Source organism: Platalea leucorodia (assembly GCF_965183815.1).
Source record: "Platalea leucorodia genome assembly, chromosome: 2".
In the NCBI taxonomy this organism is placed as follows: domain Eukaryota; kingdom Metazoa; phylum Chordata; class Aves; order Pelecaniformes; family Threskiornithidae; genus Platalea; species Platalea leucorodia.
The window spans coordinates 17,049,250-17,074,335 of NC_138824.1; the positions used below are offsets into that span (position 1 = coordinate 17,049,250).

Here is a 25,086-nt window from a genome sequence, read left to right on the forward strand (position 1 = left end):
TGATTCCAAAGGCTAAATGAGGGAATTAAATTGGTGCTTTTGTAATAAAGTGATACTGAAAAACTATGTATCCAGATGACCAATCTAAAACAAGCTAGTGACAGATGCAGCCTGCTAGGGTTCCTGAACATGGGTCCTTTATCCACCTTTATCTGTGGCTACTTTATCCACCTCTCCCTCTTTCATCAGGTAGCTAGATATATATTAACAGAAAAAGGGGCTATTAGGGCAAGTCACTGTATCCACAATCTGAATTCATGGTGGCAAGCTTCACAGTGTGTACAGAGGAGTAAAAAATGCATCATCATTGGAAAATTTCTAGCTTTCCTTTCCAATACCTGAAGTTCCGCAGCTAGCGTAGTCTGTCCTGAAGTAATTTAGCGGTCAACAGCTTCTATACGTCTTTTTTTATCTTTTGATAAGGAGAGAAAGGAACTTAAGTGCTTGTCATTATGCATAAGAAATAACTGTTGTAAGTGTATCAGTGCCCGGTTGTGCAATTGTGCATATTATGTAACTTTACATAAATATTTGTGAATTAAAAAAAAACCCAAAAAAACAGGTTCCAAACTTTAAAGAGGTTTTGTTTATGGCCGTACATCCTCCTTTTTGGAATTATAATTTGCATTTTTTGAAAAGAAATGTGATTGTAATGAAAGCTTAGGAATTTTATGTGGGAAAGTGAGCCAGCAAATAAGCAATATTAAAGATAGAATTTTAAGTTATAGTCTCTGTAATATGAACTAAAACTAGCGGTTTTTTCACCTAAAATTTTTCCTAGAAAGATTTCTGTCTTAGTACAATTACCTGGAACTGTTTTTACTGCTGTGCTATGAATATATAACTTTGACTTTACCAGTATCGTTTTATCTGATAGTTCCACTGAGTGGTGCTCTTGCTCTGCACTTGCTAAGTACATTATATTTCTGAGAGTGACTCCACTCTAAAAATCTCTTCCTCTGGAAGAGCTACAAGGACAAAGAGTTCCCTATGTAGAAAGTACATTACAGTAGTTTTTTTGTTGGTGGTTTTTTTTTTCCAAATGCTTCTTTAAATACACAGTACTTCATCTTATGATGTTATCCAACAGAATCTTGGTTGAGGTCTCCAGTGTCCTAGTTCTTCTATTCCTTTACTGTTCAACCAGTGAACAAAATATGCAGTGCAAATATACAAGAAAGTATCATACAGCTGAAAGTTTTGAGAAATATGCAATTAAATAGTGTGCTAGCATGTAACAAGGAGACCTTGTGCACATAAACATTTTATGTCACTTCTTAATCTGTGCTATCTATTTTTGTTTTACTTATGTGCAATAAGAAGCTGTCTCTTTCCATATTACTTTTGCTGCATTATTAAAATCTGAAAAATGAAACTACTGCAAGACATAGCCTTCTTGGAAGGTGAAGGTAGGCCACACAAGAAGCTATTCTTAGCAATGCAAATAGAGACAGTTCTACAAAAGTTCCACAGCTATGCAACAGTTTATCGCCTTTTTTCCTCTATTCAGATACTGAACTAAATAACGTAGTTATGGTAGAAAAGGAAAATATCCTCTTTAGGTATTGTGTGTTGTTGCCTTTTGGTTATCCGGGAGGTTATTGTTTTAGATTTAAATCAGGCTTTCAGTTTACTTGGTTTTGACGAATTACTGAGGTCTATGATTTTTTTTTTTTTTCTTCTCTTTAGATCAGTTTAAGATGAACTCTTGAATCATTTGGGAAAATGCACACTGTACTGTAAATTTGTTAATGGAAGTACTTGTGAACATAATTTGGCAAGAGAGGTAATGCATATGAAATTATTTTAACCCTTTCACAAAATGAGAAGGATTCTCACCATACTACTAACTCCTGTGGAAAAACTCAGCTTGTGAGAATATATTTGATTTTTAACTTACGGACAAGAAATTTTGCAACAAGTGTCAGCTTGATTTAAGTGGTGTGTGGGATGTTGATTTACCAGTCACTTAAACCCTGTAAAGTAGAACATTTTCAGAGAGTTAGGAAATAATTATAGCTGAACAAAGATTGCTTTGAGCATTTGAAAAAAGTTTAGATCTTAGGTTCAAGAGCTTTCCTGCTGTGCAAGTGAATTTCTTTTCAGTAATGCAATTTTTAGTGTAGATGGAGTTACAACGGTAAATAAATTAACGGTTCATTCCTGATCTTTCATAATCAACCTGCCATCTTTCTTATCTATTGCATTACAGTTACTTTGATCCGGACATGTCCAATCTCAGTGTAATTGCAGAATTAAATACTTGACATGCAGTAAAATTATCTTTTCTCATTAATTTTGCAGTTTTATGCTACGTTTGCTTATTAAAAGACACAAAAGGGTAAATTTTCTGCATGTGAATTTTACAGAAAATTAATTTGATCTAAAAATACTTCCTGAAATGCTTTTCTGAGAAAGTAGGCTATTATGTGCACACACCTGATTGTTTGAAACTGTTTTTTTCTGAGGCAAAGAAATATAAAGGGAACTTAACTCATTTTACTCTTTTTATTCTCATTATTTCATCATTGAGGTGAGATAATACAAGAGGTGATAGAGATCTTCAAATCAGAGATATGTGACACATGAATCAGAGTATCTAAGTCCCACACGAAGAAGCTGAATACCATACTTCAGTTTAGCTAGTGGAGGAAAGCACTCTCTCTCCAGCCAGTTATAAACTTCGTGCTGTTTCTTTTGGTAGTCATAAACTAAATGGAGAGTTAGGCACACCTACATCATAGTTAAGATATTTGGCCTGTCTTTTATCTAGCAGCCATGTTCAAGTTTTTATACTTGTAATGCTTTTTTAATTGCTGCTTTTCAGCTTTTGCAATAAGAATTTCTTGACCTAGAAAGAAATGCCGAAACAGATTCTTTGGAGTGCTTTTGTCCTTCTTATGATGCCTTAACTATACCTTAAGCAAAGTTTTAATTGTTTTTGGTTTTGTTGTTGTATTTCAGTAAATCTAATAGCAGCAATCAGCATCTGATCTTTTACTACAAAAGATAATTGCCAAATTATTAGCTAATGGTACAGCTGTAGATATGTAGATGCACTGGTTGGGATGAAGAAATTAATGAAGGATTCATGTTAAATATTACTTCTAATTGATTAAGGAAGTCAGAATTTATAAATATGAAAACATCATTTTTAGATGTAGTGTTAAAACAGCTAACTAATATCCCTGTTGAACTAATGAATCATAGTGGTCATATGCCCTTACACTGACTAAACAAGGAGGAATTTCTTTGTTCTTGTTCTATTTGAAAATGGGAAGAAACAGCCATCTTAAACATACTCTTAAAGAATACATACTATATAGCAGTTTCATTATTGTGCTTTATTTAGTCACGTTTCTAACACTGTTTTAATCTGGAATTACATCACTTTTGTGAAAACACTTGCATATTCTGGTAATTGATTAAGCACCAATGCTTGATAAACTGTGAAAGAAAAATTTGCTATTGTGTTTGAATCTCCTCTTTGAGGGGAAATTGTTTCTTTCTAAAAAGCCCGTCTTAGTCCTTTATGATTGTGTTTTAATCGGAAAACATAAAACCATTTGAATTAAAATAGAAACCAATAGCAAAATGTAGAACAGCAAAAATAAACTTGTGGAGTATAGGTATGTTTAAAATGAGGGATAAATCAACAATTAAGAAAGCAAAAAACTTAAACCAGGAGCTTTTAGTAAAAATAATAGGTGGAATGAAGAGAAACTGTAAAAATGCTTGTCTGGTTTTTGTTGTGGGTTTTGGTGGGGTTTTGGTTTTTTTTTTTCTGAAGTATCTTTCTGCACACTGAATTTACAATAATCACAATTTATTCCTTAATTGGTCTTTTGGGAAATTAGGTTATGCATTCAAAATGAGGGGCTAAAGAGAATTGAATTTTTTTTTTTTTAAACAAAACTAAAATTACTTCTCAGCCCACACTAATGACAGTTAGCTTTGGCTTTCCAAATTAAGGAAGTCTAGCAGAAAGATGTGACAGGAGGGCCAAGGTTAAGTAATTATTATGTAGGTATTAAGAATTTGCTTTTTGAGGAGTTTCTTGCTAACACTGCCCATTTCCAATAGCTTCAGCTCTACAGATATATATGTTGCAAGAGTTGGAAAATAGAAACTGTCTTTAATCTGTGTTGTCAGAAGCTTATTTGGGTGTTGTCTGGGCAAGAATTACAGTTTGGAGCTCTTATTAGTTTCTAAGGTTGGGAGACAGTGTTTCAGAGACAGATTTGCAGATTTTTAGACTGACTTATGAAATGGTAGAAACTTATCTTAAATATTTAACATCTCCCTGAAGTAACTGTAAAAAAATAGCCTCAGCTCGATTTCCCTGATGTATTTCCTTTTTAAGAGAAATTCTGTTTTTTAACAAGGCAAATGTTATTATATTTCCTCACTAAAGGTGACAGGTTGCTGTTGTCATGTCAGGCTTTCAGGAAACTTTAGGACCAGGAGACACTTGTTGCTTCTATAAGTAGCTGTTTTCTTCCCTTATATTGGGTTGGTGCTGTAAGTTCTGGGCATTCTTGCCTGTGCTATGTGCTGTGTTGCATTTTGATGGAAAATCCAGTCTTGTAGTAGGTTAAAAAATTGTTACTTGCCCTGTATAGTTTTCCTGTCTGTTCATCAGAATTGTTGGCTTTTGTATTAAATATGTAGATCTTTTTCCTAGTAAAAAAACAATTTAATGAAAACATAGCAAACACTTGGAGGTAGTATCTACAAGAGCAGATACAACTGTTAGAGGTGAATAGACCATTGAAGTTCATCAGTTTTTCAGTTGTGGGCCATGCTCTGCTTTTGCCACATTGCAATGCATTTATTGTCTTCTTGGCATCTTTTCTTGTGTAGCCTGCTGGCTGGATAGAAGACAGCTGCTGCAGTGGCTGGCCTGGAGCTATGCAGAAGTTGATTGGTGTGTGGATAGGGGGGGAAGGATGGGGAGACACACAACATGCTGAATGACTAGCTGACTGCTGTCTCTTTGTGGGAAGTCCAAACAAAACATGCTGAGTTTTAGCTGTCAAGTGGGCCAAACAGTCTTTCAGTTGCTGGCAAGCCAAACAAATGGCTTTACGAGGGTTTGTTTTGTTTTTAAAGTATGTTCTTACATGGTTGCTTTCACTGTTATATAGGAGAGATCAATTCCCAAATTTAAAATACTAATGCTTCTTCTGTCACCTTGCAGGGTTTTTTGGACTTCATTTTGAAGGGGGAAAAGAGGGAAGGACAGTGTATACACATAACTGGGGATGTTTTAAGTGTGAAGATTATAAGGGACATTTTTACTGCATCTGGCAGTGAGATTCATGGTCTGGGACAGGGTTCTGTGCACTATCCTGACTTCTGCCATCACAAGGAACTCTGTTCAGTGGCTTCATTAGTGCAGTAGGATATCGTGTTGTGGAAGGACATAGTCCCAGAGTGTGTGTGTCTCAATATTGAGGACCATTTCCACACCAAACACTGAATTTGGAAGAGAGATCTCTCATTGGACTCTTCCAGAGAAACCAGCTCAATCTGAATCAGCTTGTGCTTCCTAGGGGGAAAAAAGAATTGCATTAGTCAAATCAAGGACCTGTTAGGAAGTGTGAATCATGTAATCAAATTCATGTGGAAGAGGAAGATGATTTAGGTACTGAGAATTGGCTTCTTTCCCCCTCTTTTGTCCAGTATAACATTTATATACCAAGTACCAAGATGAACCCAACGCACTCCCAGGTTCTGCAGTGGTACGAGTTTCTTAGAGATGGGAATACTCTCCCTATAATCACATTTTCACTAAAGTACCTACTCTTTCCTGCTACTATTATCTCAATACTTTTATTGATTAGTAATACCATATGGGTGATGTTGTTTTGCAGTGTATCTATCTGATGCAATGCGAAGACAGAACTAGATGTCATCCCCCTTGTGCATCTCACAGCAGCACCATATATATACACATACATACATATATGTGCATGCATGTATATACATACATACCAGTGTAGAAGTGTATATGTGTGTGTATATGTCTGTATATACATACATACATATGCTTTTCTATATACATATATATGAATGTGTGTGTAGATATATAGGTACACACACACATGTTGTATATGGTATAGTGTGATAGTTAATCTGATTTGTCTTCTCTGGAGGTAAGAAGTGATCCAGTTTTGACATTGGGTTGTCATCCTCATAGCAGTGGGTTTTTGCTTACCTGTTTTCTGGGAATAGTAGATGGTATTAAGTGGTAGATTCTCTTCAAAGTACTTCTTTTTAAGCAAAGAATTAATTATCAAAACTTTCAGTCAATATAATCTTTCTATATGTGTAGAAAGGCCCTCTAGTACATTATTTCAAAAAATGTAATAAAATGTTTGAGAGCTCTGGTGGCTTTGTAGTACTACTGTAGTGTAAGGCTATAGACGGTCAGGCACACATCTTATATGTGGGTGCTATTGCACTAGCAACATCTTGAGATTTTTGTTGTCTTTTGAAAGAGTAGCAGAAGAAGATCTAGCTCCATTAAAACATGTTATGTTCCCAAATGTCTGTTATCCTTAGAGATCTGAGCATGTTTGACTTTTTTGACTTTTTTTTACATATGTAAAAAAAGCCATCATACTGGCTTTATAAAAGAAAGTCTATTTTTATGTTTATTTAGATTTTGGGGTTTTGTGTTTATTTTTAGTGTGATGCTTCATAACCTCATGAGTGTTGAAAGCAAGTAGAGTTCCTGCTGTTCTGACAAGATGGAATGATTGCCTTAACTGTTTGATATGTTCTATAATTGAAAACTGATTAAAATGCCATTTTCATGGGGTAATTTACCTTTTTGCTGAAATACTGTGGCTACCTAGAGCTCTGCTAGCTGTGGTCATACAACCTCTTGGAAAGAGCTTAAGCAAGTAAAAGTTATCACCATTGACATAGACGAGTTAAGAAAGGGTTTCTTATTTACTGCTCATTATCTTTTTTACCACTACTGTTTAGTTATAAGTACATTTCATTGAAAGAATTTGGTGTTCCTGAATCATCTTAGTGATTAAGACCCCATATATTTTAAATACTTTTATTTTCTCTACTTAGAAGCAAGCTAAAACCATGCGCTTGCACCCAGGCATGATTATGTTGGCAAGGATATATTACAGTTGAATGTTTGGCATAGAAAGAACATAAAAAAGTATGCTGGAGTCTGAACAAAATTTGAGAGGACCTGGCATTTTTTGTATTTTCAGATCGAATGATAAAAAGCATATATCTGTTGCAGCCATATACTACCTGTCTGTAAATTGATCAGATGTGACGTATCCAGTTAATAGCTTGTGACTTTTTTCCAGGTTTTTTGGTCAGAGCCATACCTGTGTCAAAATTGCTATTTCTCCAGTGCAGTTTTTGAGGTAGAGCTATCTAATCCATTCTGATTCTTTACTTTCTTTTGTTTAACATTGATTATCAGGGCAGCTTCCTTAAATATTTATCATTGCTGTTAGACCCGATCACAGTAATGCGATGGAAACATTTGCATTTTCTCTAATATTACAATGACTTAACGATCCTAGCTGCAGATAAGATTTCAAACATTATCAAATTATGTCAGTCTCTTTATGACTTTTCCATTTTTATGATCTGGGAAATGTTGAGTAATTCAAAGGAGGCAACCTCAGATTTTCTGACATTTTAAAGTTAATGCTGCTTCTCTGAGGTACACCAAGACAAAACATATCATCAGTAGTTACGTGATGAGAATGGATGTTTAACATATATATCACTGGGAGAATTGCAGGTTAATGGCAGGAAGCGGAGAGGTCACAGAATGCAAATCCAATTTCCAATTCACACTAAAGCTGTGTGAGCTAATAGATTTAAAAACCATGCTTTGTTAATTTTCTATCTGGTTGTTCTAAGTTAGTCATTTATCTAGCTAATTATTTGTCCTGTGTTGTCAGTTTCTAAACATCTGTACAAGGGTTAGTTGGTATTATAAACAATTAGGACTTGGGCATCTGTTGCAGAAGAAATGTTTTCTCTGTATTGATTTACTCTGGTTTCCTTCAGAGATAGTAAAACATGATCAAATATGGCTTGTGTCCTACACTAAGAGGACTGTCAGCCCGAGAGTCCAGGACTCAAAACTTATTCATCCCATACAGTTTGTTAGTTTGCAGGACTTAGAGCTAGCCTGTGTTCCACATTATTAAGTAGGTTGATCTGTTCATACTTAGTCACTCATTTTGCTGGGTAGTACGTTTCACATTGTCACGAGGCTTGTTTGCCATCTGAATGTAAATTGATATTTATTGATTAGATATTAGTTCTTGATCACTGACCTGTTCCTTTCATGCAGTTCAAGGCAGTTAGGAGTCTGTTACCGTTCTGGGGTTTGTTGTTTTTTGTTTGGTTTGTTTTTTCAGGGGATTAGTTGATCAATGAGCTGGCAGTAGTAGCTTTTAGCTTTCAATTTTCATAGTTCTGGATATAGACCACAATATAAGCTAGTTAGTTTGTATCTGACCAAAACAACTTGAAGACTGTAAAACTGGTAAAAACTGGAAGTGAGGAATGTCAGTCATCTACTCTTCTCACTGTTTTTCAGAAGGCATGTCATGGTTTTAATAACTTCAGGTACAACAGGGCAGTTACTACCTTTGTTAAGTGTACATTGTATTACCAAAGCTGACCTGATGTTTGTAACAGTGTAAACAAAATACCAGTATGAAGATTTCTGTATTAGCCCTATGTATAGTAATCTTCACTATTAATAGCATCGTAATTTACATGGATTTTAATTCTGATTTTTATCTTCCTACAAATGCAGCCTGTTTGGCTTTTTATCAGGTAGAAAAAAAGGAGTAAATAACCCTATATTTATCTATTATTTCTAAAGCATTTTCTCAAATAGGACTAGGGAATATAGTATGTTTTCTTATTCTTCACTCCTACATCTTTTAAAAATCAATCTTTCATACCTGCTCTAAGGTTTTGCTGTTTTACAGGGAAAATACAAAGCAGATTTTTTGGCCTAGTCTTTACAAAAAATTATTAAAATACCCAGGTGTCATTGCAGTGGAAAAGATGGCATTATATATTTCAGTGTAAATAATCTGTGAAAAAAAATCCAAAATACCAACACATATGCACACACATTTATGTGCACATTTATCTTTATATAGCATGTTTACTTTCCAGGTTTAATATTGTACTCTTTTCCAGTATCACTCACTATTTCTTCTCCTCACTCTTCCTGAAATTTCCAGTATATTGTGTATTTTTAATTTAATGAAGGTACTTAACTTTTGGGTTAGATATTTTTTAGATGCATAGAAGACAATTTTTGAGATTACTCAGATTATATTTTTAAGGATCTAATGTGCTTTAAAGTTTATTAGTAGGGAATAATAGCTGTATATAGGTAAGAAATCGATTGCCTTCACAGCTGTGTGAATTTTACATTTAATTTGTTCTGTGAACTACGCTATGCGTTATGATATGATAATAAGTGTCTGCAGATTAAAGAAAAAACAATGAAAATATATTTTGCTCTCAAGGATAAAACCTCTAACTTCTCTTGTGAATATCTAATTTAGACGCCAACTGAAGGAACTGGTCAGAGATTTGCTGGATGCCTTTCCTCTGTTGACTACTGTTCCCTAAGAAGCAAGTTAATGAGTGTTATGGGAAGGAGGCAGAGCTCTACATATTCTAGGGAGAAAGGACTTTTAAAGCTAGGAGACTGAATAGCTAAACCATCCAGTCAATTTTCTAATGCAAATGAACATACAGGTTTGTATTTGTTAGGCAATCAGATTTTGGGACAAATTGTCAGTTAATTGGATATTATGAAAAGAAGCTATAGTATGTTTTGGTTAAATTTATTAGAGTTTTCCAGTTGACTCTCTTGCTTTTCAGCAAGATGATCCAATGTAAAAACAAAAACTCCTTCCAATATTTAGAGGTTGTAATTTTCAAGTTTTTCAAGTGTGGAGTTTACAGTAGACTAGAGAAATGCTTTCAGAATTTCAGCTATTATGAACAAATGCAAAAACAGTGAATGTGCAACAGTTTGTGTAAAGGTGAGAAAAGGAGTGAACTATAAAAAGATACACAAATGAAAATATATTTTCAAATGAGAGAGAAGGGGCAATATAATTCTGCTCAGTGTTAAGAAGAATCAAAGTTTTTTTTCCCAGTTTCTCTTGAAAAGAAGCTATATAAATTTTGAACAGTATATTAACTGTAAATTAGGAAATTAAGTAGCATAAGTGAGTAAGAAGTATCTATACAAAGCATTGAAAATAGTTTTAAAGTTTACATTGCCAGGAATTACCACATTGAAAATTTGTAGCTGTTAACTTAGAATTTAATAAGGTTTATAGTGAAGTTATTTGGTTGATGACTGAACAGATATATGCATTTCTAAAAAGTAAAGGCCTCTTTATTAATAACATTTTTATGATTAGGCTTCTATACTAAATAAAAATCATATTTTTAAGGTATTAATAGAGGGTAATTGTGAAAAGAGATATTGTTAGTTTTTTGACAGAATACTTACAGTAATCAATACGTTCAATTTCAAAGCAAGAAAACTCAGTCACAGTGGAGCTTATTTTCATTAATCCCCTCCACCCAGGCAAGTTTGGTTTCATGTTTAATTAAAAAATCTCATCCCTACCCTCCCACCCCCTTGTCATGTTAATAACTTTCATGCCATTGGCTCAGTTTTTCTGTCTGCTGAAATTCACTCTCTCAATTCCCTATAGAATCTAAATCAGCATTTTTCTCTTTTTTTTTTTTTTTTAAACCTTTTATCCAGTATTTTCATAGATCTGCTCCTATTACAAATTTTCTTCTCTTAGAGAAAACCAGCAAAAGGTGAGTGGCTGTTCTTTAAAAGAGTTTTAATAGTTGATGGGGATATGTATCTTTTCCCATGAATCATAAGCCATCTGTGGAACAAGCTTCCTGTTTTTCTCTGCTTCCAACTCAACTTATATTCCAAATTTCATATGAAAACATGTCTTACCTATCTTATGTATTCCTAAAATCACAAAATTGAATTTATTCCATTTCAGTGATGAACCCCCACCTAGTTAGATGCTTGACCAATCAGATAAATATTGTGCAATTTCCTGATGCTCACCAATTTAAATAAGTAATTTACATACATATTTTTTTTCTGAAGTGCACACATTGTGAGTTACAGGAATCTCACTTTGCCAGTGAGATGGAAAAGATTACTGTAAGTACATTGGATTTATTGGAAGCAGAATCTAAGTTCTGATTCGTCAGAAGCTGTAAATATGACTTAGAAGAAGGAATATTTGAAATGCAGTTTTGAGCATTTCAATTAAATTTTTCCACATAGTTGTATCCTCAGCTAATTTTTTGGCTCAACATTTAAGTGCTTTTTTGAATAACCCTGAACACTGGGAAAGGATTTCTGGATTATATTAGCAAGGGCTCAGTACTGTGTGAACCCATCTGTGTGGCATCTGCTCTGGAGCTTGTCAGTGTATGGATGTTTAGAAGCACAGAGAGATCAGATGTGCAGTTTTCTACAACCTACGTATCTTAAAGGAATCCTTTACTGATCATCTGAAAATCTTTACTGAAATCTTTACTGATGCAAGTTAAATAAGAAGTAGTACAATTACATAAATTTCAATGAATGTCTGGCCTTATCATTGTTCACTGAAAACATAAAGACAGAAAGTATTCCTGGAAGTGTTTGTATTATATGTGTGCAGTGCAGTAAAAGCATTTGTTCCTTCAGAGAATCTGTTTTCCAAGTTTTTACTGTCAGTTCATTTTTATCATGCTTCTCCAGTTCATAGATCTTTTTTAGAGAATTTTCTTAGAATTTGCTCTTAGAAAAATACTAAAGTTTGCGTGCATTAAGGATTTTAGAGCATTTATGTACCAGAATTCCACCTGCGTAAATACATACATGTACACTGCAGCCAAATTTCTCTTACAAAATTGGTATCATCTTGTAGAGACGAAGAAACCACTGCACAGTGAGGTGCAGATACTAAGTTCACATTTTTAGTTAGTTAAAAAATGTCTGAAGGTGAAGCTAAAACCTGACTATGAGAATGCTTATCATATTATGTCATTTTTGTGGTGAATACTTTGCAAGTCTTAGGGAAGATACTCTGAAATTTTTAAAAGTACTTTTAAGAATAATTTGTGAGGTTGATAACCCTTATAAATACTTCTTTGTCTTGCCTTTATTTCCTATCAGAGTTCCAACCTGCATTCCATTTTATTTTGTATTCTGTTATGTGGTCTTTGTATTTTCCTTGTAGAAAATATTGTGGCTTCATACAGATCATTAAAATATGGGGGCACATTTTTTCTTTCTTCACTTAAATTTTACAGAGTAGGCTTTGAGATGACCAAAAATGTTTAGCACTTTTCCTAAACTTCTCTGAGAGAAAAATAGAATGCTTAAGAAGGTCTTAGAAAGTTATCATCAGAACAGGAAGCTCAGTTGTTTAGTGAAGAACCCAACTGAAAGGTGATTAACTGGTACCCTGTCTTGCCCTGTACCTCAAATGATCATTTGTAGACTATACAGTGTGTAATCCAAAATTGTATCCAAAATAGCTGTTAGCTCTAAAGTATGCATACTGGAATAATTTGGCATGAAAGCTCTTTGGTGTATTTTTAATGAAATATAATTATTTTGTAAACTAGAACTTGGATTATTAATGAATTGAAATGGCCACAGACATAAGTTCAAGTGTTTGTATAATTGTTAAGTGAGTTTATTTCTGAAACAGCTTGCAAATGGGAGGTAATTTAGAAATGCAAATTTAAAACCAACTGAATAATCGCTATATGGGACTTGTTCCCATTCTTTCAAAGGAATTGGTGCTTCACCACTGTTGTCTGATATTTGAGAGAAGAGAAAGAAAAATAAGTAGATTGTTTGGAGCAGGTGTTAACACAGTTATTTGATCATAAAATGGGCCATATAAACTCAGAGAGATGAAAGACAACAACCTTTCTCCAAGTTGAACAAATTTCTTTGTTACTTTTTCATTGTTTCAGGGCAGTTGGATTGTCTAAGTAGATGGATATTTAAATTGCCGTGGTAATCCATTAAAACATACTTGACATTGTGTTTTTTCAGTATCATCATTTTCTCCAGAGAGGAAAGTTAGTTCTGTCCTTAGATTGTTCTGGATCGTTCCATTAGCTGACTACCGCAACTGCCAACAAAATTTCTGTCTTAAGATGTTTTCTTCACTTTAGTCTATAAATGAAATTGAGGGCATCTCTGAAATGTCACTGCCATGCCTTGCGTGATGTGTGCAGTATGTCAGATCACACTTTGCAATATGATCTGGAAATTGTCAGACAACCTGAATGTGTGCTTTAGTGTGACATTAGTTTGTTCAGATCAATTACTACTGTTGCCAATACCTGTTTTTATATAGTTCTTAGATATCTGTAGAAGACAACCACTTTATAGAGAAGGCTTAATACCCTTGTCCCTGGTTTAAGATGGGGAGCACTAGTGCAGAGAAGTTCCTTGCCCATAGGCACTCACAGAATCAGTGGCAGAGCTAGGGTGAATCTGCATCTTTGTTAAGCAATTATTTAGTGATGGGTTCTTAAAAGTAGCATGGTATTGGGAGGAGAGACTATGTTTTGGATTAAATACAACTAATATTTTTTTTAATACAAACATTGCATAACCTATGAAAAAATTTTGTCTCAATGTGTAGAATTGTCTCTATCCAGATTTTTATTATCACTACTAAAGAAAATAGATTGCTTTCTGCCATTGTCTGTTTAACCAGCTGTAAGCCCTATTGGACAGATTGCATGGTATGCTGATTAATGATATGGGCCATGGGTGATTAGCCAAGCGTGTAATGAGGTCCATCGCTTCCAGTGTATTACAGAAATGCCATTGATCAATATAACCACACGGTCTGTAGTGTCTTCTACAAAGTAGATTCAGACTAGTGGAGAAAAGTGGTGTAGTCCCTGAAGAGCTGCTGCAGCGCTACACAGCTGTGCTTATTTTTAGAGGAGGCTTAAATTTAATCTGAGGATTTGAAGGTTTGGTGTTTTGTTTTGGTGTTTTTTTTTTTTTTTTTTTTTTTTTTTTCCTTGATATCTTTCTTACTGTGATTATGGGCATCTCCCTACCCCCATTTTTCTTGCAGAATAAATCCAAAAGTCTTAATATGCATGTGGTAAATTTGGGAGATTATATTTCTACATGTGCTTAAAAAAAGTGTTTCTTTTGTATCCCAGCATCCAAGGGCAGGAGGCAGAATAGCTTGGTGAATTCTGACAAACAGCATGCTGTTTTATAAAATGTTACTAGATCAAGCTGTCAAATGTCAAAGACTCTATATGCTACTTTTGTAGCTGAATCTAAATTTTTTTAATATAAAATCAGCACTGGTTAAATACTTTCCTTTTTAGAGAATGCTGAAAATATGTAATATGTTTATGACTTCCATTTCATATTTTTAATGCAGTAATTCTGCTATAGGAATGGGATTTTTTCATACCGTGTCCTGAACTGTCATCAGCATCACTGCTTTGAGGCTATATAAATTCAGATTGTAGAGCAGAGTTGGCTCATAATTTTTTTCTTATGAGTTTTTTCTAGAGCAATAACATGAGGTAATTAATTTGCTTATTATTACTACTCTGTTAAAATTTCTGTAAATATCTCTTTCTAATTTATAGGTAGTAGCTCAATTCCAAATTTCTTCCGCATCATGAAGCGACAGTTTACTGAAACAGAGTGGGGTGTAATCAAGTCTATGAGTAATGAATGGTTGCAACTGGATATGTTTCATCGGCACTGGGTAATACTTTTTTTTTTTTTTATTTAAAGACTGCAATGCTATAACCTGCACATTCTCATTTGATATATTTTGTTATTATTTTCATTATGGTAAAATTGTATACTCTTCATAGTTACATGTTCATGTGGAGATAATATTTTAATGGGTTTTATATTTTAGTGATTTTTTAATGTCAGAATAATTTTGAGAGCCGTAGTACAGCTGACATTTCTAGAAGGATTGATGACTAGTTTTAAACACATACCCAGAACAAGGTAAAGGGTTCATTATCTGTTTGTGCCACTTGATCATTCCAATTGCATGTTCATTATAATGCAGCAAGTTAGGCTAGGTATTAACAACGCTGATAACTTTTTCTCTTGATAATTGCATCAGTCTACCCTCACATTTACAGTAGTATAAGTCTTAAATTTATTTCATCTACAGTGTCTGCCCAGAAGTAGTGTTTATAGAGCAGCTTGAAAACAGCCAGTATGAATAAAATACATTTATTCTGTTTTTTAGGCCTTAAAGGAAAGCTTCTTAAAGGCTGTTGGAGTCGGAATTGGCTTTAACTTGCAAAGAATTGAATTTAATGTGTCCCCATTGCAACTGGAAATAGGGAAGGTGTATAAGGAGACAAAAATGCTTCTGGATGGAGATAAAGAAGAAGAGTGGATGTTTGAGGTAAGAAATACTCAACTTTATTTTTTCAGTAGCGATAAACAGTCTCAACACCCTATGGTTGCATTGCACATTTGATTTTTTTTTTTTTTAATTGCTGCTTCACACCTTTATTCTGTATAACCTCATTGAACATACACCAATCAAAACTTAGGATATAAATCCACAGCGTTTTAAAGTATTTTTGATGATTGCAAAACCAGCCCAGAGATATGTTCATTATAATGGCTTTTTATTTTTTCTGTTCCTGGTGTATACTTCTTGTACTCTATGAAATTCAGCCTAGGGGCATGCAGGAGGTTCACTGAGGCATATTCAGACCTGACTTCTGAACAGTGTCTTAAGATTTTAAAGTTCTTCATCAGTTGGTCTAGAATGGGACTAGTGATTAACTAACCCCATTAGTTAGTGTTTATGTTAAATGCTTGGAATGGAGGAGGTGTCTTCAGCTCCTTTGGGTTTCTTACTTCTTGTCCATACAAGCTGGTAGAAATGTGCTTTTGTGGTTTTGGAGTTACAGTGTGCTGATTGGCTGCTGTCTGTGGGAATGGAGAGATGAAAAAAAAACTTGCTTTTGCTTAATTGGAACATTAGTTTGGGCTCAGTCTTTTATCTGAGTGTTGGGGCTTGGGGTTTGGGGTTTTTTTCCTTCTTGAAAGTTATTGAGACTTACCACTAAAACATCTATCCTGCTAGATCTGGTAGAAAATGATCAATAGCATCAATAGTTTAAAGGGTGTGGAGAGAAAGAACAGATAGGGAACATGGTTTAGTGGTGGACTTGGTAGTGTTAGGTTAACAGTTGGACTTGATGATCTTAAGGGTCTTTTCCAACCTAAATGATTCTGTGAGTCTATACAATTATCTCAAATTATTTAATTACCCTAAGAAACCAAGCTTTAAAAGAAGTTAAACAAATCAGAACACCGTTTCTCTACACACCAGAGGCACTTTCATTCAGCCACTTAAAACAAAGGAAGAAATGCAAAAGACATTGTGACTTTAAAATTGTCTGTAAAGGGCACCTTGTTCCAGTCTGCCATAAGTTTGTGCAGCTGGTACATAGCTGACTAGCAACTCAAAGAATACGTACTTTGCAATTTCACAAAATAGTCAAGTGCAGTTTTCAGTAAGAGTACTCAGTTTCCAATATGCATTTACATTTTTAAAGTCTCTACGTTGTTGGAGACAACTATTCCAGTAGAGCTTGTCTAAATGACAAATTTCTGCTCTATGTTTGTTTCGTGTAGTATACAAACTACGTGTATGGTACGCATGTAGTAAAAAGGAATGAATGTACCAGTAACACTTAACTTGTAGCATAAGTTGACCTCTTCACAGTTCATTCTTTTCAGCATTTCTACCCGCACTTGGTTTTGTGTTATTTTAAAAGTCCACCCATACTAAATCAGCCCTCTTACTGATATTGCCGTACTCTCTAGGAGTTGAGTGTGTAATGAAATTCACTAATTGGAATTATAGACTGGCAAAAGAAAATCTTAGGAAAGACTGTGACACATCTTGTAACCGAATGCCTTCTGTAGCAATGCTAACAGTGTACCATTGTCAAGTAAGCATCTACGTCTTTCAGTTGACTTCTGGGACTCATAATTTTGGTCTTTGATGACATGCCTGTGGTTGATTGACTAAAACAGCCTGAAGATGATGATGTAGGTAGCTCCCTGTATTACTTAAATGCTTTATAATTATTTGATTTTTCCTTATTACTTAGTAATTACTGCTAGAAGCTTAATTTAATTTTGGTCTGAGGAATATCTCCTTTTTCATGCTTGCCCTCCTGCTTCCCATGAGGGCAGCCGTATAATGAGGCAGACTGTAGTATTTCAAAGGAAGGATTTATTATCAAATTTCATTTAAATACAAGGTCAATTGGGATATAATTTCATTTAAATATCAACATTTATTAAAAAGAAATTGAAAAAAAAATATTAGTTTTTCAGTTACCAATCCCCAGCCTAAAATTAAGCATCACTTTACTTTTATGTCTTCTCCCAAGTTTCTTTTAATTTTGTGCCCATTTTCTTACTTACAAAAGTCTTTTTTTTGTTTCATTATTTGCCATTGAGCCAAATTCTTGAAACAACTTGTTAACTGAAAACACTGATTTTGAGAAATCTGGAAGAGTCACCCAAGAGAAGTCATTAAGAATCACCTGTAATACTGCATACTACTGGTATAGTATTTTTGTTGTGTTCCCTGTTGTGCTGAGTTTGCTTGAGTGAACTTTTCCTATCAAATAAAAAAAAAAAAAATAATGACCTCACTTTTACTTTGCAGATCTGCCTGTATCTTTATGATAGGAGATGACTGAAGGGAGCAAGGCTGTTTAAAATCCAATTATCACATATTTTGGATTGTCTTATTTCAGTTTTAAAGAGAATCTAATTTACCAAAAACAGAAGAGAGAAATAAAGAGGATATTACCCATTTAAATTACACAAAATATTCTGTTATATGCTTCAGAAAGTACCATGTAATGTGAAAAAAGCAACTTAAAAGCATAAAGACTAGAAAAAGATCTACCACCTTATACTTGTCATGACTAGAAGGTCAAGAGAAGTACTAGTGAATCAGAGTAAATCAAAGTTGACACTGTTCAGACGCCCTGTAACTGTTCATGACAAGAGCAAAGCCTGCTTATATTGGAGATAGAATTTTCTGTGAACATTAGAAGAAAAATTCTGTTATTTCATTGTAAATACCTAATGAACTACCTTGTTGTGTAGTTGGCTGTTTGCAGTCCCTTTACCAAGGGTTTAGTTTTGTTCGAAATGTCTTTCCACTCCTCATATTTTTGAGCTTGAGTAGAAGCCAGTAGCTCAGAAACAGCCTCTTATTTGATCTTGATGGATCGGTTTAGCTTTAGGCACTATTTTCATATAGTACTCTAGACATTGCTACTCAGATTCCCTCCAACTGTTTTGGAAGGAGTAGGAGAAAAAAATATAGTAAAACTTCATTTAAAAACATAAATTTAATTTTAAGATATGTCTGCTATGTGCGTTAAATATGCTTTATTCACATAGGCAGTGCACACCTTCCTCACTTTAAAAAGGTGAATTTCTTTAGTAATAATTAAAAGTTTACTAGCCCAGTGAAGAGTGATACAGTATTTGTGTCAGGATGTTAATTTAGGATGGAGTCATGATGACGGTGATTATTATGGGTAATTCTATATGCTCCATTTACTTCCTTTGAAGAAAATAAACTTACAGAATGAAGTACTAGTTAATTTTAATAAAACTGAAAGAAGTTGATCAATAACAATTATGACAAGTTTTATATAAAGAGGTAAACATAAGTTTGTAATATATGTATTTCTGTAGCAGATCTGATATGTGGAAAAAAATCCTAATTACTGATTTGCAAAACGTTAAGTGTGTTAATGACTCTTTCCTTACTGGTTCCAAGTTTGTACAGTTAATCAGGAAGAATGGCTAGACAGCACTTATTGGAATCTATATTAAAGAAGAATCTTAAATGAGACATAAGACAGTTCTATTCTGGTCCCTACCTCAATTTTGGATACAACCAGTTTATAAAGGAAGCAACCAATTTATCCTAGACCTCACTTGGGCATTAAGAATCACCTGGCATCACTGCTGATACACAAATAATTGTTTCCATTTTTTCACAACAAATATTTGCTTGGTTTGTCTATGTGCAAATACATTACTTCCAGAATATGAATTTCAAACTGAGATTACCTCGGTCAATCTGAAACATATTTAGTAATTGTTGTTGGTATGCAACTGTAATGGAGTCTTTCACCCTCAGTAAGAGTAGTTAATCCTGTTGTATTGTAAGGAATAAATAGGAATGAAAACTTTTACTTCTAAGACTAGCTAATCCAACTGGATTCACACTAATCCAACTGGATTCACACAGCAATCGGTTCTGCTGGCTGGGAAAGTACAGTTTCCTCATAAGCTGTCTGTTGTTGAGTGAATCCAGACTGATTTGAATCCCAGACACATCATTCTGCCGAGCCTTTGAAATGAAGTCATTACAAGTCTCTGTGTGCCTATAGCTTGAACAGCTCTAGTAACACTTTGGTTCTGTGCAGAGAAAAACAAATTTTGATCCATTATGTTTTCTGGTTTATAGAGAGGAATTTTAACAACCTTAACAAAACAAACTCTTTACCTCAGAGTAATTCTGTATGATTGTCCTCTTTCTCTTTTTGTTTAATCATCTATTTCCGTTAAAGAAGTTGGATTTATTTCATAAGATGGTATAGCAATATCTCCAGATGAATAGGGAAGCAAGCTTATTCACTGGTTTTTTTATGGTTTCAGTATGTTTCATTAACTCCATACCTTAACGTTTTTGCTGGCCACTAGTAGGGGCCAGGGAAGATCTCCTTCCCTTCTGTATTTGGTTTGGATTTATATTTCTTTGAAGAAGCAAAGATAAGTGAAGGGCATAGTTTGTTATGTTTTATTGTAAGATGCTGAAAACTCTTGTTACCACAGAAGATATGTGAAGTAAATGAGGTGGAACCTTCTGAATTCGTTGTCCATTGGGCAGGGTCTCTTCAGGGCAATCGTCCCCGTTATCTGAAGAGTCACTGCCTGTTAAATGCAGCTTTGAGCTGACAAAAAATTATTTTATTAACAATATGTAAAAGACTTTATCTGGAATATGTTTTCAGTTGCACAAACAAGAAGTAATACATAAGTTCACAAAAAGAAATTTCTGTGCGTTTAGCTTAAAGCTGTAACACAGTTGTTCACAAACTTCTGACTACAGATGTAGGCCACTGCTGAATGTGCTGTACTGTGTCCTCTGTTCGGTCTTAAAGCTCTTGGACATGCAAAAAATGAAAGAAAGGGGGAAAATGAAGTGATTAAAAACTGGATGTAGTCATTTTTCCATCTCAACAAACATGAAACACTGCCACCCTAGAACTGTACAAATTGTTCAGCAGCACTTGGTCAAACATCTAATTTTCATAGTCTTTTTCTATTTTTGAGGAAGTTACAGAAATGTGTGATGTGTACAAATGGTTAGATTTCATCAAACCTGAGGTAGCATTCTTTATGCTTGACTTATTTTCAGTCTTGTACCCTAGTAAAGGAATGGAAAACTTAGTAAGATGCTTCATAGTAAGTACACATAGAGCTCTTGCAGTCATGGGAAATACCGCTTACACTGCAGATTTGTTAGTGTTTCTCATGTGCATTAAATATTTCTCCTAATCTAGACAGAATTGAAATAGTCGTTTTCTTACTAGTGCTTTGCAGAAAGGTAAAACAACATGAGCTTGACGCCTTGTTTTTAAGTAGGTGAAGGATACAAAGTTCACTGCTAAGTCTGTCAAATAGGCACTGTTTTGGTGCTGAAAAGATCAAAGTAAAAACACAGTTCTGCTCCCACACCAGCACCTATCTGCCAAGACACCCACATCTTTGCCGGTAAAGTCCCCCAGCCTTCTAGTTGTGCTGCTGCTACACGTGACTAGAGCAGCTGCTGTCTTGGCTGGGCTGGGTTGAAGAGATCTGAGCTGAGCATCTTGGCACTTCTTTTATATACCGGCCTGTTTGGGAGTCACAGAAATGGTATCCTTGCAACTGAAATCTTTGAAAATCCTATATAGTAGATGAGCTGTAGAGAAGCCTAATGCAGACTGACAGCATTGTTTTAAGACATTTTGCTTAGATTGAAAGAGGAAAAAAAAAACCTGTAACCAACAACCTGTCAGAGTAAACAGGACATCATGATGCTTGCTTTGTATTATAATATAGTGTGCTAGAGTATTTCCCAAGGAAGTGGAAATTGGAGGTTCAGTCATACCTCCCAGGAGAATATCCAGACTACTAGCTAATTTTCAGATTAATGGTGATATCTAAATTACTAATTTTTCTAGGTAAAATTCTTGTTATTCTTGATTTCCATTTTAGAAAGTTTGTGTAGAAATTATGTGAAAATTTTTTGATAAATAAGCAAGGAAAACATTCCCCTCATCCTTTTATTACATATATATATTAAAAAAAAAAAAAGCCAACAGGATTATGACTTGACTATAGAATAAACATTATTCAGAAACAGTATATAAAAGTATTCTTTTTTCTGAAATTAATTGCTTAGGATGAATTCTTAGCCTTTCTAGAGGAAAACACTTTTAAACAAAACTATTAAATAGATATAACTATATATTTAGTAATATGGTTTATACCTAAAAATGTTTTTTGAGAAAAACTGATTTGTATTTACACAGAGTAGTGCTTGGACTGCCGTGTCAGAAATTTGAAGTTGTGATCTTATATGCTGTCTGAAGCCAAGAGTGAGAGAGTCATTAGTTTAAGTTTACACTTAGACTGTTGTTTTTCAGAATACCTCCCAGAAGTTCACAGTTTGTCTAACTGGAAAACGGATAGCTAAGATGGGTTATATGGCTTGTGACTTAGAAGGGACTGGTAAAGGAATGCTAAGGTCACAAAATTGAATATAAATATCTACAAATCGTCAGATGATGGTAACCTATAGTAACCATTTCAGCCCTGCTAACTTTTTAATGTGTCTGCACCCTTGAGGTCTCCAACAAAACTGCTGAAAAGGACTATTGCTTTTCAAATGTCATTATTTTAAAGTATGTTAAATTATGTTCTGCTATTGTTCTGAACCATATTCTAAACATTACATAGTCTTTGCTTGAAACAGAGTAAAGAAAATGCATTTACATTGCTATTTTTCATCTTTACTAGGAAACCCGGTTAGATGACCATCATCATGTTGCAGTGGCTCTCGGGAAACAGGAGGGATTTGGACAGAAGCATTCTGATGTAAGAAATTATGAAACACTTTCAGGTCTTGGTAACTAATCACTTGAACATAAACTTAGTCTGATGCTGTAGCTAAAAGAGTGTTATATCAGATGCAGGAACGAGAAGAAAGCTTATCTTAAGCACAGTATTAACCAGGTTGTTACTGAACTGTTACCTCTAGTTCTGTTGTGCCTATTTCAGGAGAGGTCTGGGAAGGAGAAATGGTTTCAGAAGACACCAACAGATAATGTCAAATCTGGAATGTACATGTTACAGCATTCAGTGTGTTCATTCAAGAGAAGATTAAGTGATTTTTGTCACAGCCTGCTAGTACTCATGTGGGAAAAATTGTTTTCACAGAGGGAAATAGAGTTTGTGAACCAATCTGGACTGCTAAACTAGTATGGCACCTCACCAAGTTGATTTTAATGGGGGACTGTCAGTGCATGTATTCCAGAGCAGATCCATCCCTCAAACACCATCATGACAAGATAACCCTTGAGACAAGTAACAACAACCAACAGATGGGAAGAACAGCCGTGTTAGTCTTCATTCCATGTGGTCTCTTTATTGAGAGAAGCAACAAAGCTACTTAAAAGCTTTTCAGGATTTTCTGTGTAATTTAACAAAGACCTGGGTCATGAAAATAGCAATAAAAGTCAAATTTGAGGCAGGCTGGCAAGTTGTAGCTGAAATAGCCAGACAGTCAGCAAAGAAAAGTTTGACAAATTGATACGTTTGTCTGTGGTGTTTTAGTTGCTCAAAAGAAAATAGGTTATTGTTTTCTGTTATTTAGATACAAAGGTTCTGCCAGGAACTAGGAAAAAAATAATTAGCATATGAATGGACGAAAGGATGAAAGTGGTCATGCAAACATCTATCATGGTCATAAAGTCTGAGTCTGTGATCACGGATAACACAGAGAGGCAGACCTTTTAACTAGTATTGGTTAGATTAAAAAAAGACTTCTAAACTACCTTTGAGGATTTACTGTGGTAAATCAGCGCTCAAATATTCTTTAAGGAAAATATGTGCATTCTGTTTGACAGGACACACTTCCCAGTGGAGATGCATATCATCATTCCTACAGGAATACTGATAAATGTCAGTCTGAGGTGAAAAAAGGTGGCAGCCATTATTTCTAAAGACAATTCCCTAAGTAGTCTACAAAAATCCAGGATTTTTAAGTATTGACCTTCACCATCACTGTCACACACCTTAAAATTATCATAGAAAGAACAGGCATGGTATCGAGAGTTACAATGAAAAGTCTTTGAATCAAGTAAGTCTCAAAGGCATACTTGTTCACTGACTAAATTTGTGAAGACCTAAATTTCATTAGCTCAATTCACTGAAAAAAGGTCATTTTAAATAGGACAAGTGAGCATTCTGTGACTCCCCAATATGGAAATGAAGTGACAATTTCTGTACTATTGCATTGTGCCTTTTCAGGACTCCTCCTAACAGGAATGTGGAGGAAACAAAAGTGGCTGCCTCTCTTTCTAACAGAACTGTAAGAAAGGATTCAATGTATTGATAGATATGTTAAGAGGAAAAGCTGTTCTTCATCTTAGTTTAAAAAAATTGAGTGTGTAAATATTATACTATTGCTTCAGGATGTGAATGCTTGTCTCTGTTCCCTCTCTGCTATCACAAGAGTAATTCATTATGTCCTGTTTGCAGAACATGTACTTTCAGTGAGCTTTCTTCCCAACCTGGTAGCAAGTACCTACAATTCACAGGAAAGGCCAATTGTTACTTTAAAGTACTATAATTTAAATTCTCCAGTGTCAAGAATCTTAACAAAATGTCCACTAGTGATTGCTATATACTTGAAGAGACAGAATGTTTATCTGCACTCTTACCTACATCTAGACAGTTATCTGAGGCAGGTCTCAATGAAAGATGGCTGAGTTTATAATTCTTTATAATTCCTATGTGGGCTACAAACTATCTTTTTGCCTGTCACTTGCTAAATTTCACAGGACTTGTGATGAATTCAGTCAGAACACACTTGTCTTCAGACAAGCGTGTGCTGAAGTTCAAACTAGATTTCTTAAGCCTCTGAGCTAAGTAGATTGTTAGTTCATATTTGGTATGCATCTGTGATGTTACTTACGTGGTTCTAGGCACAGTTCCTGCAGCTTAACCTCGTCTCCAAAATGCCAGATGAACAGGAATGTCTCAACACCATGTCACTTGTGTGAGGATGTAAAGTGACAGGCAGCTCAATTAACTTTTGCTTTGTCTGCATTGGACAACTTTGAGTTTAGCTGTGCTGTTACAACAAACACAAACCTTTTTGTTGTCTCTCCATATATTCCTAACAGTAGCTTGCTGCTCAAACACTGAAGCAGAGAATAGACATTTTTGCTCTTTTACCTATTTACTGACCTACCTTCATTGATGTGACAGGAAGGAAGAACAAAATCAAAATGGGCCTTAGGTGGGGATGTGAGGGTCAAGGGCAGCCTTGGCTGCAGTGAGCATGAGAGGGTGGAGTTCAGGATCCTGGAGGCAGGGAGGAGGGCTCATAACCCTGGACTTGAGGAGAGCAGACTTTGGCCTCCTCAGAGATCTGCTTGGAAGAGTCATGTGGGGCCTTGGAGGGAAGCGGAGCCTAAGAGAGCTGATTAATATCCAAGGTTCACCTCCTCCAAGCTCAAGAGAGTTCCATCCCAATCAATAAGAAGTCATGCAAAAATGCCAGGAGGCCTGCATGGATGAACAAAGAGCTCCAAGCCAAACTCAAACTCAAAAAGGAAGCATACAGAGGGTGGAAGCAAGGATGG

General features: G+C 35.0%; 1 protein-coding gene across 1 annotated transcript in view; it reads left to right on the forward strand.

Moving 5' to 3' along the window:
* AASDHPPT (aminoadipate-semialdehyde dehydrogenase-phosphopantetheinyl transferase) overlaps nt 1-25,086 on the forward strand; it is a 35,821-nt gene that overhangs the window by 3,894 nt on the left and 6,841 nt on the right. Inside the window, exons 3-5 of the mRNA XM_082303828.1 lie at nt 14,722-14,843; nt 15,348-15,509; nt 22,235-22,312. Coding sequence (XP_082159954.1) covers nt 14,722-14,843; nt 15,348-15,509; nt 22,235-22,312 — 362 coding nt within the window. The remainder of the gene's footprint in view (nt 1-14,721; nt 14,844-15,347; nt 15,510-22,234; nt 22,313-25,086) is intronic.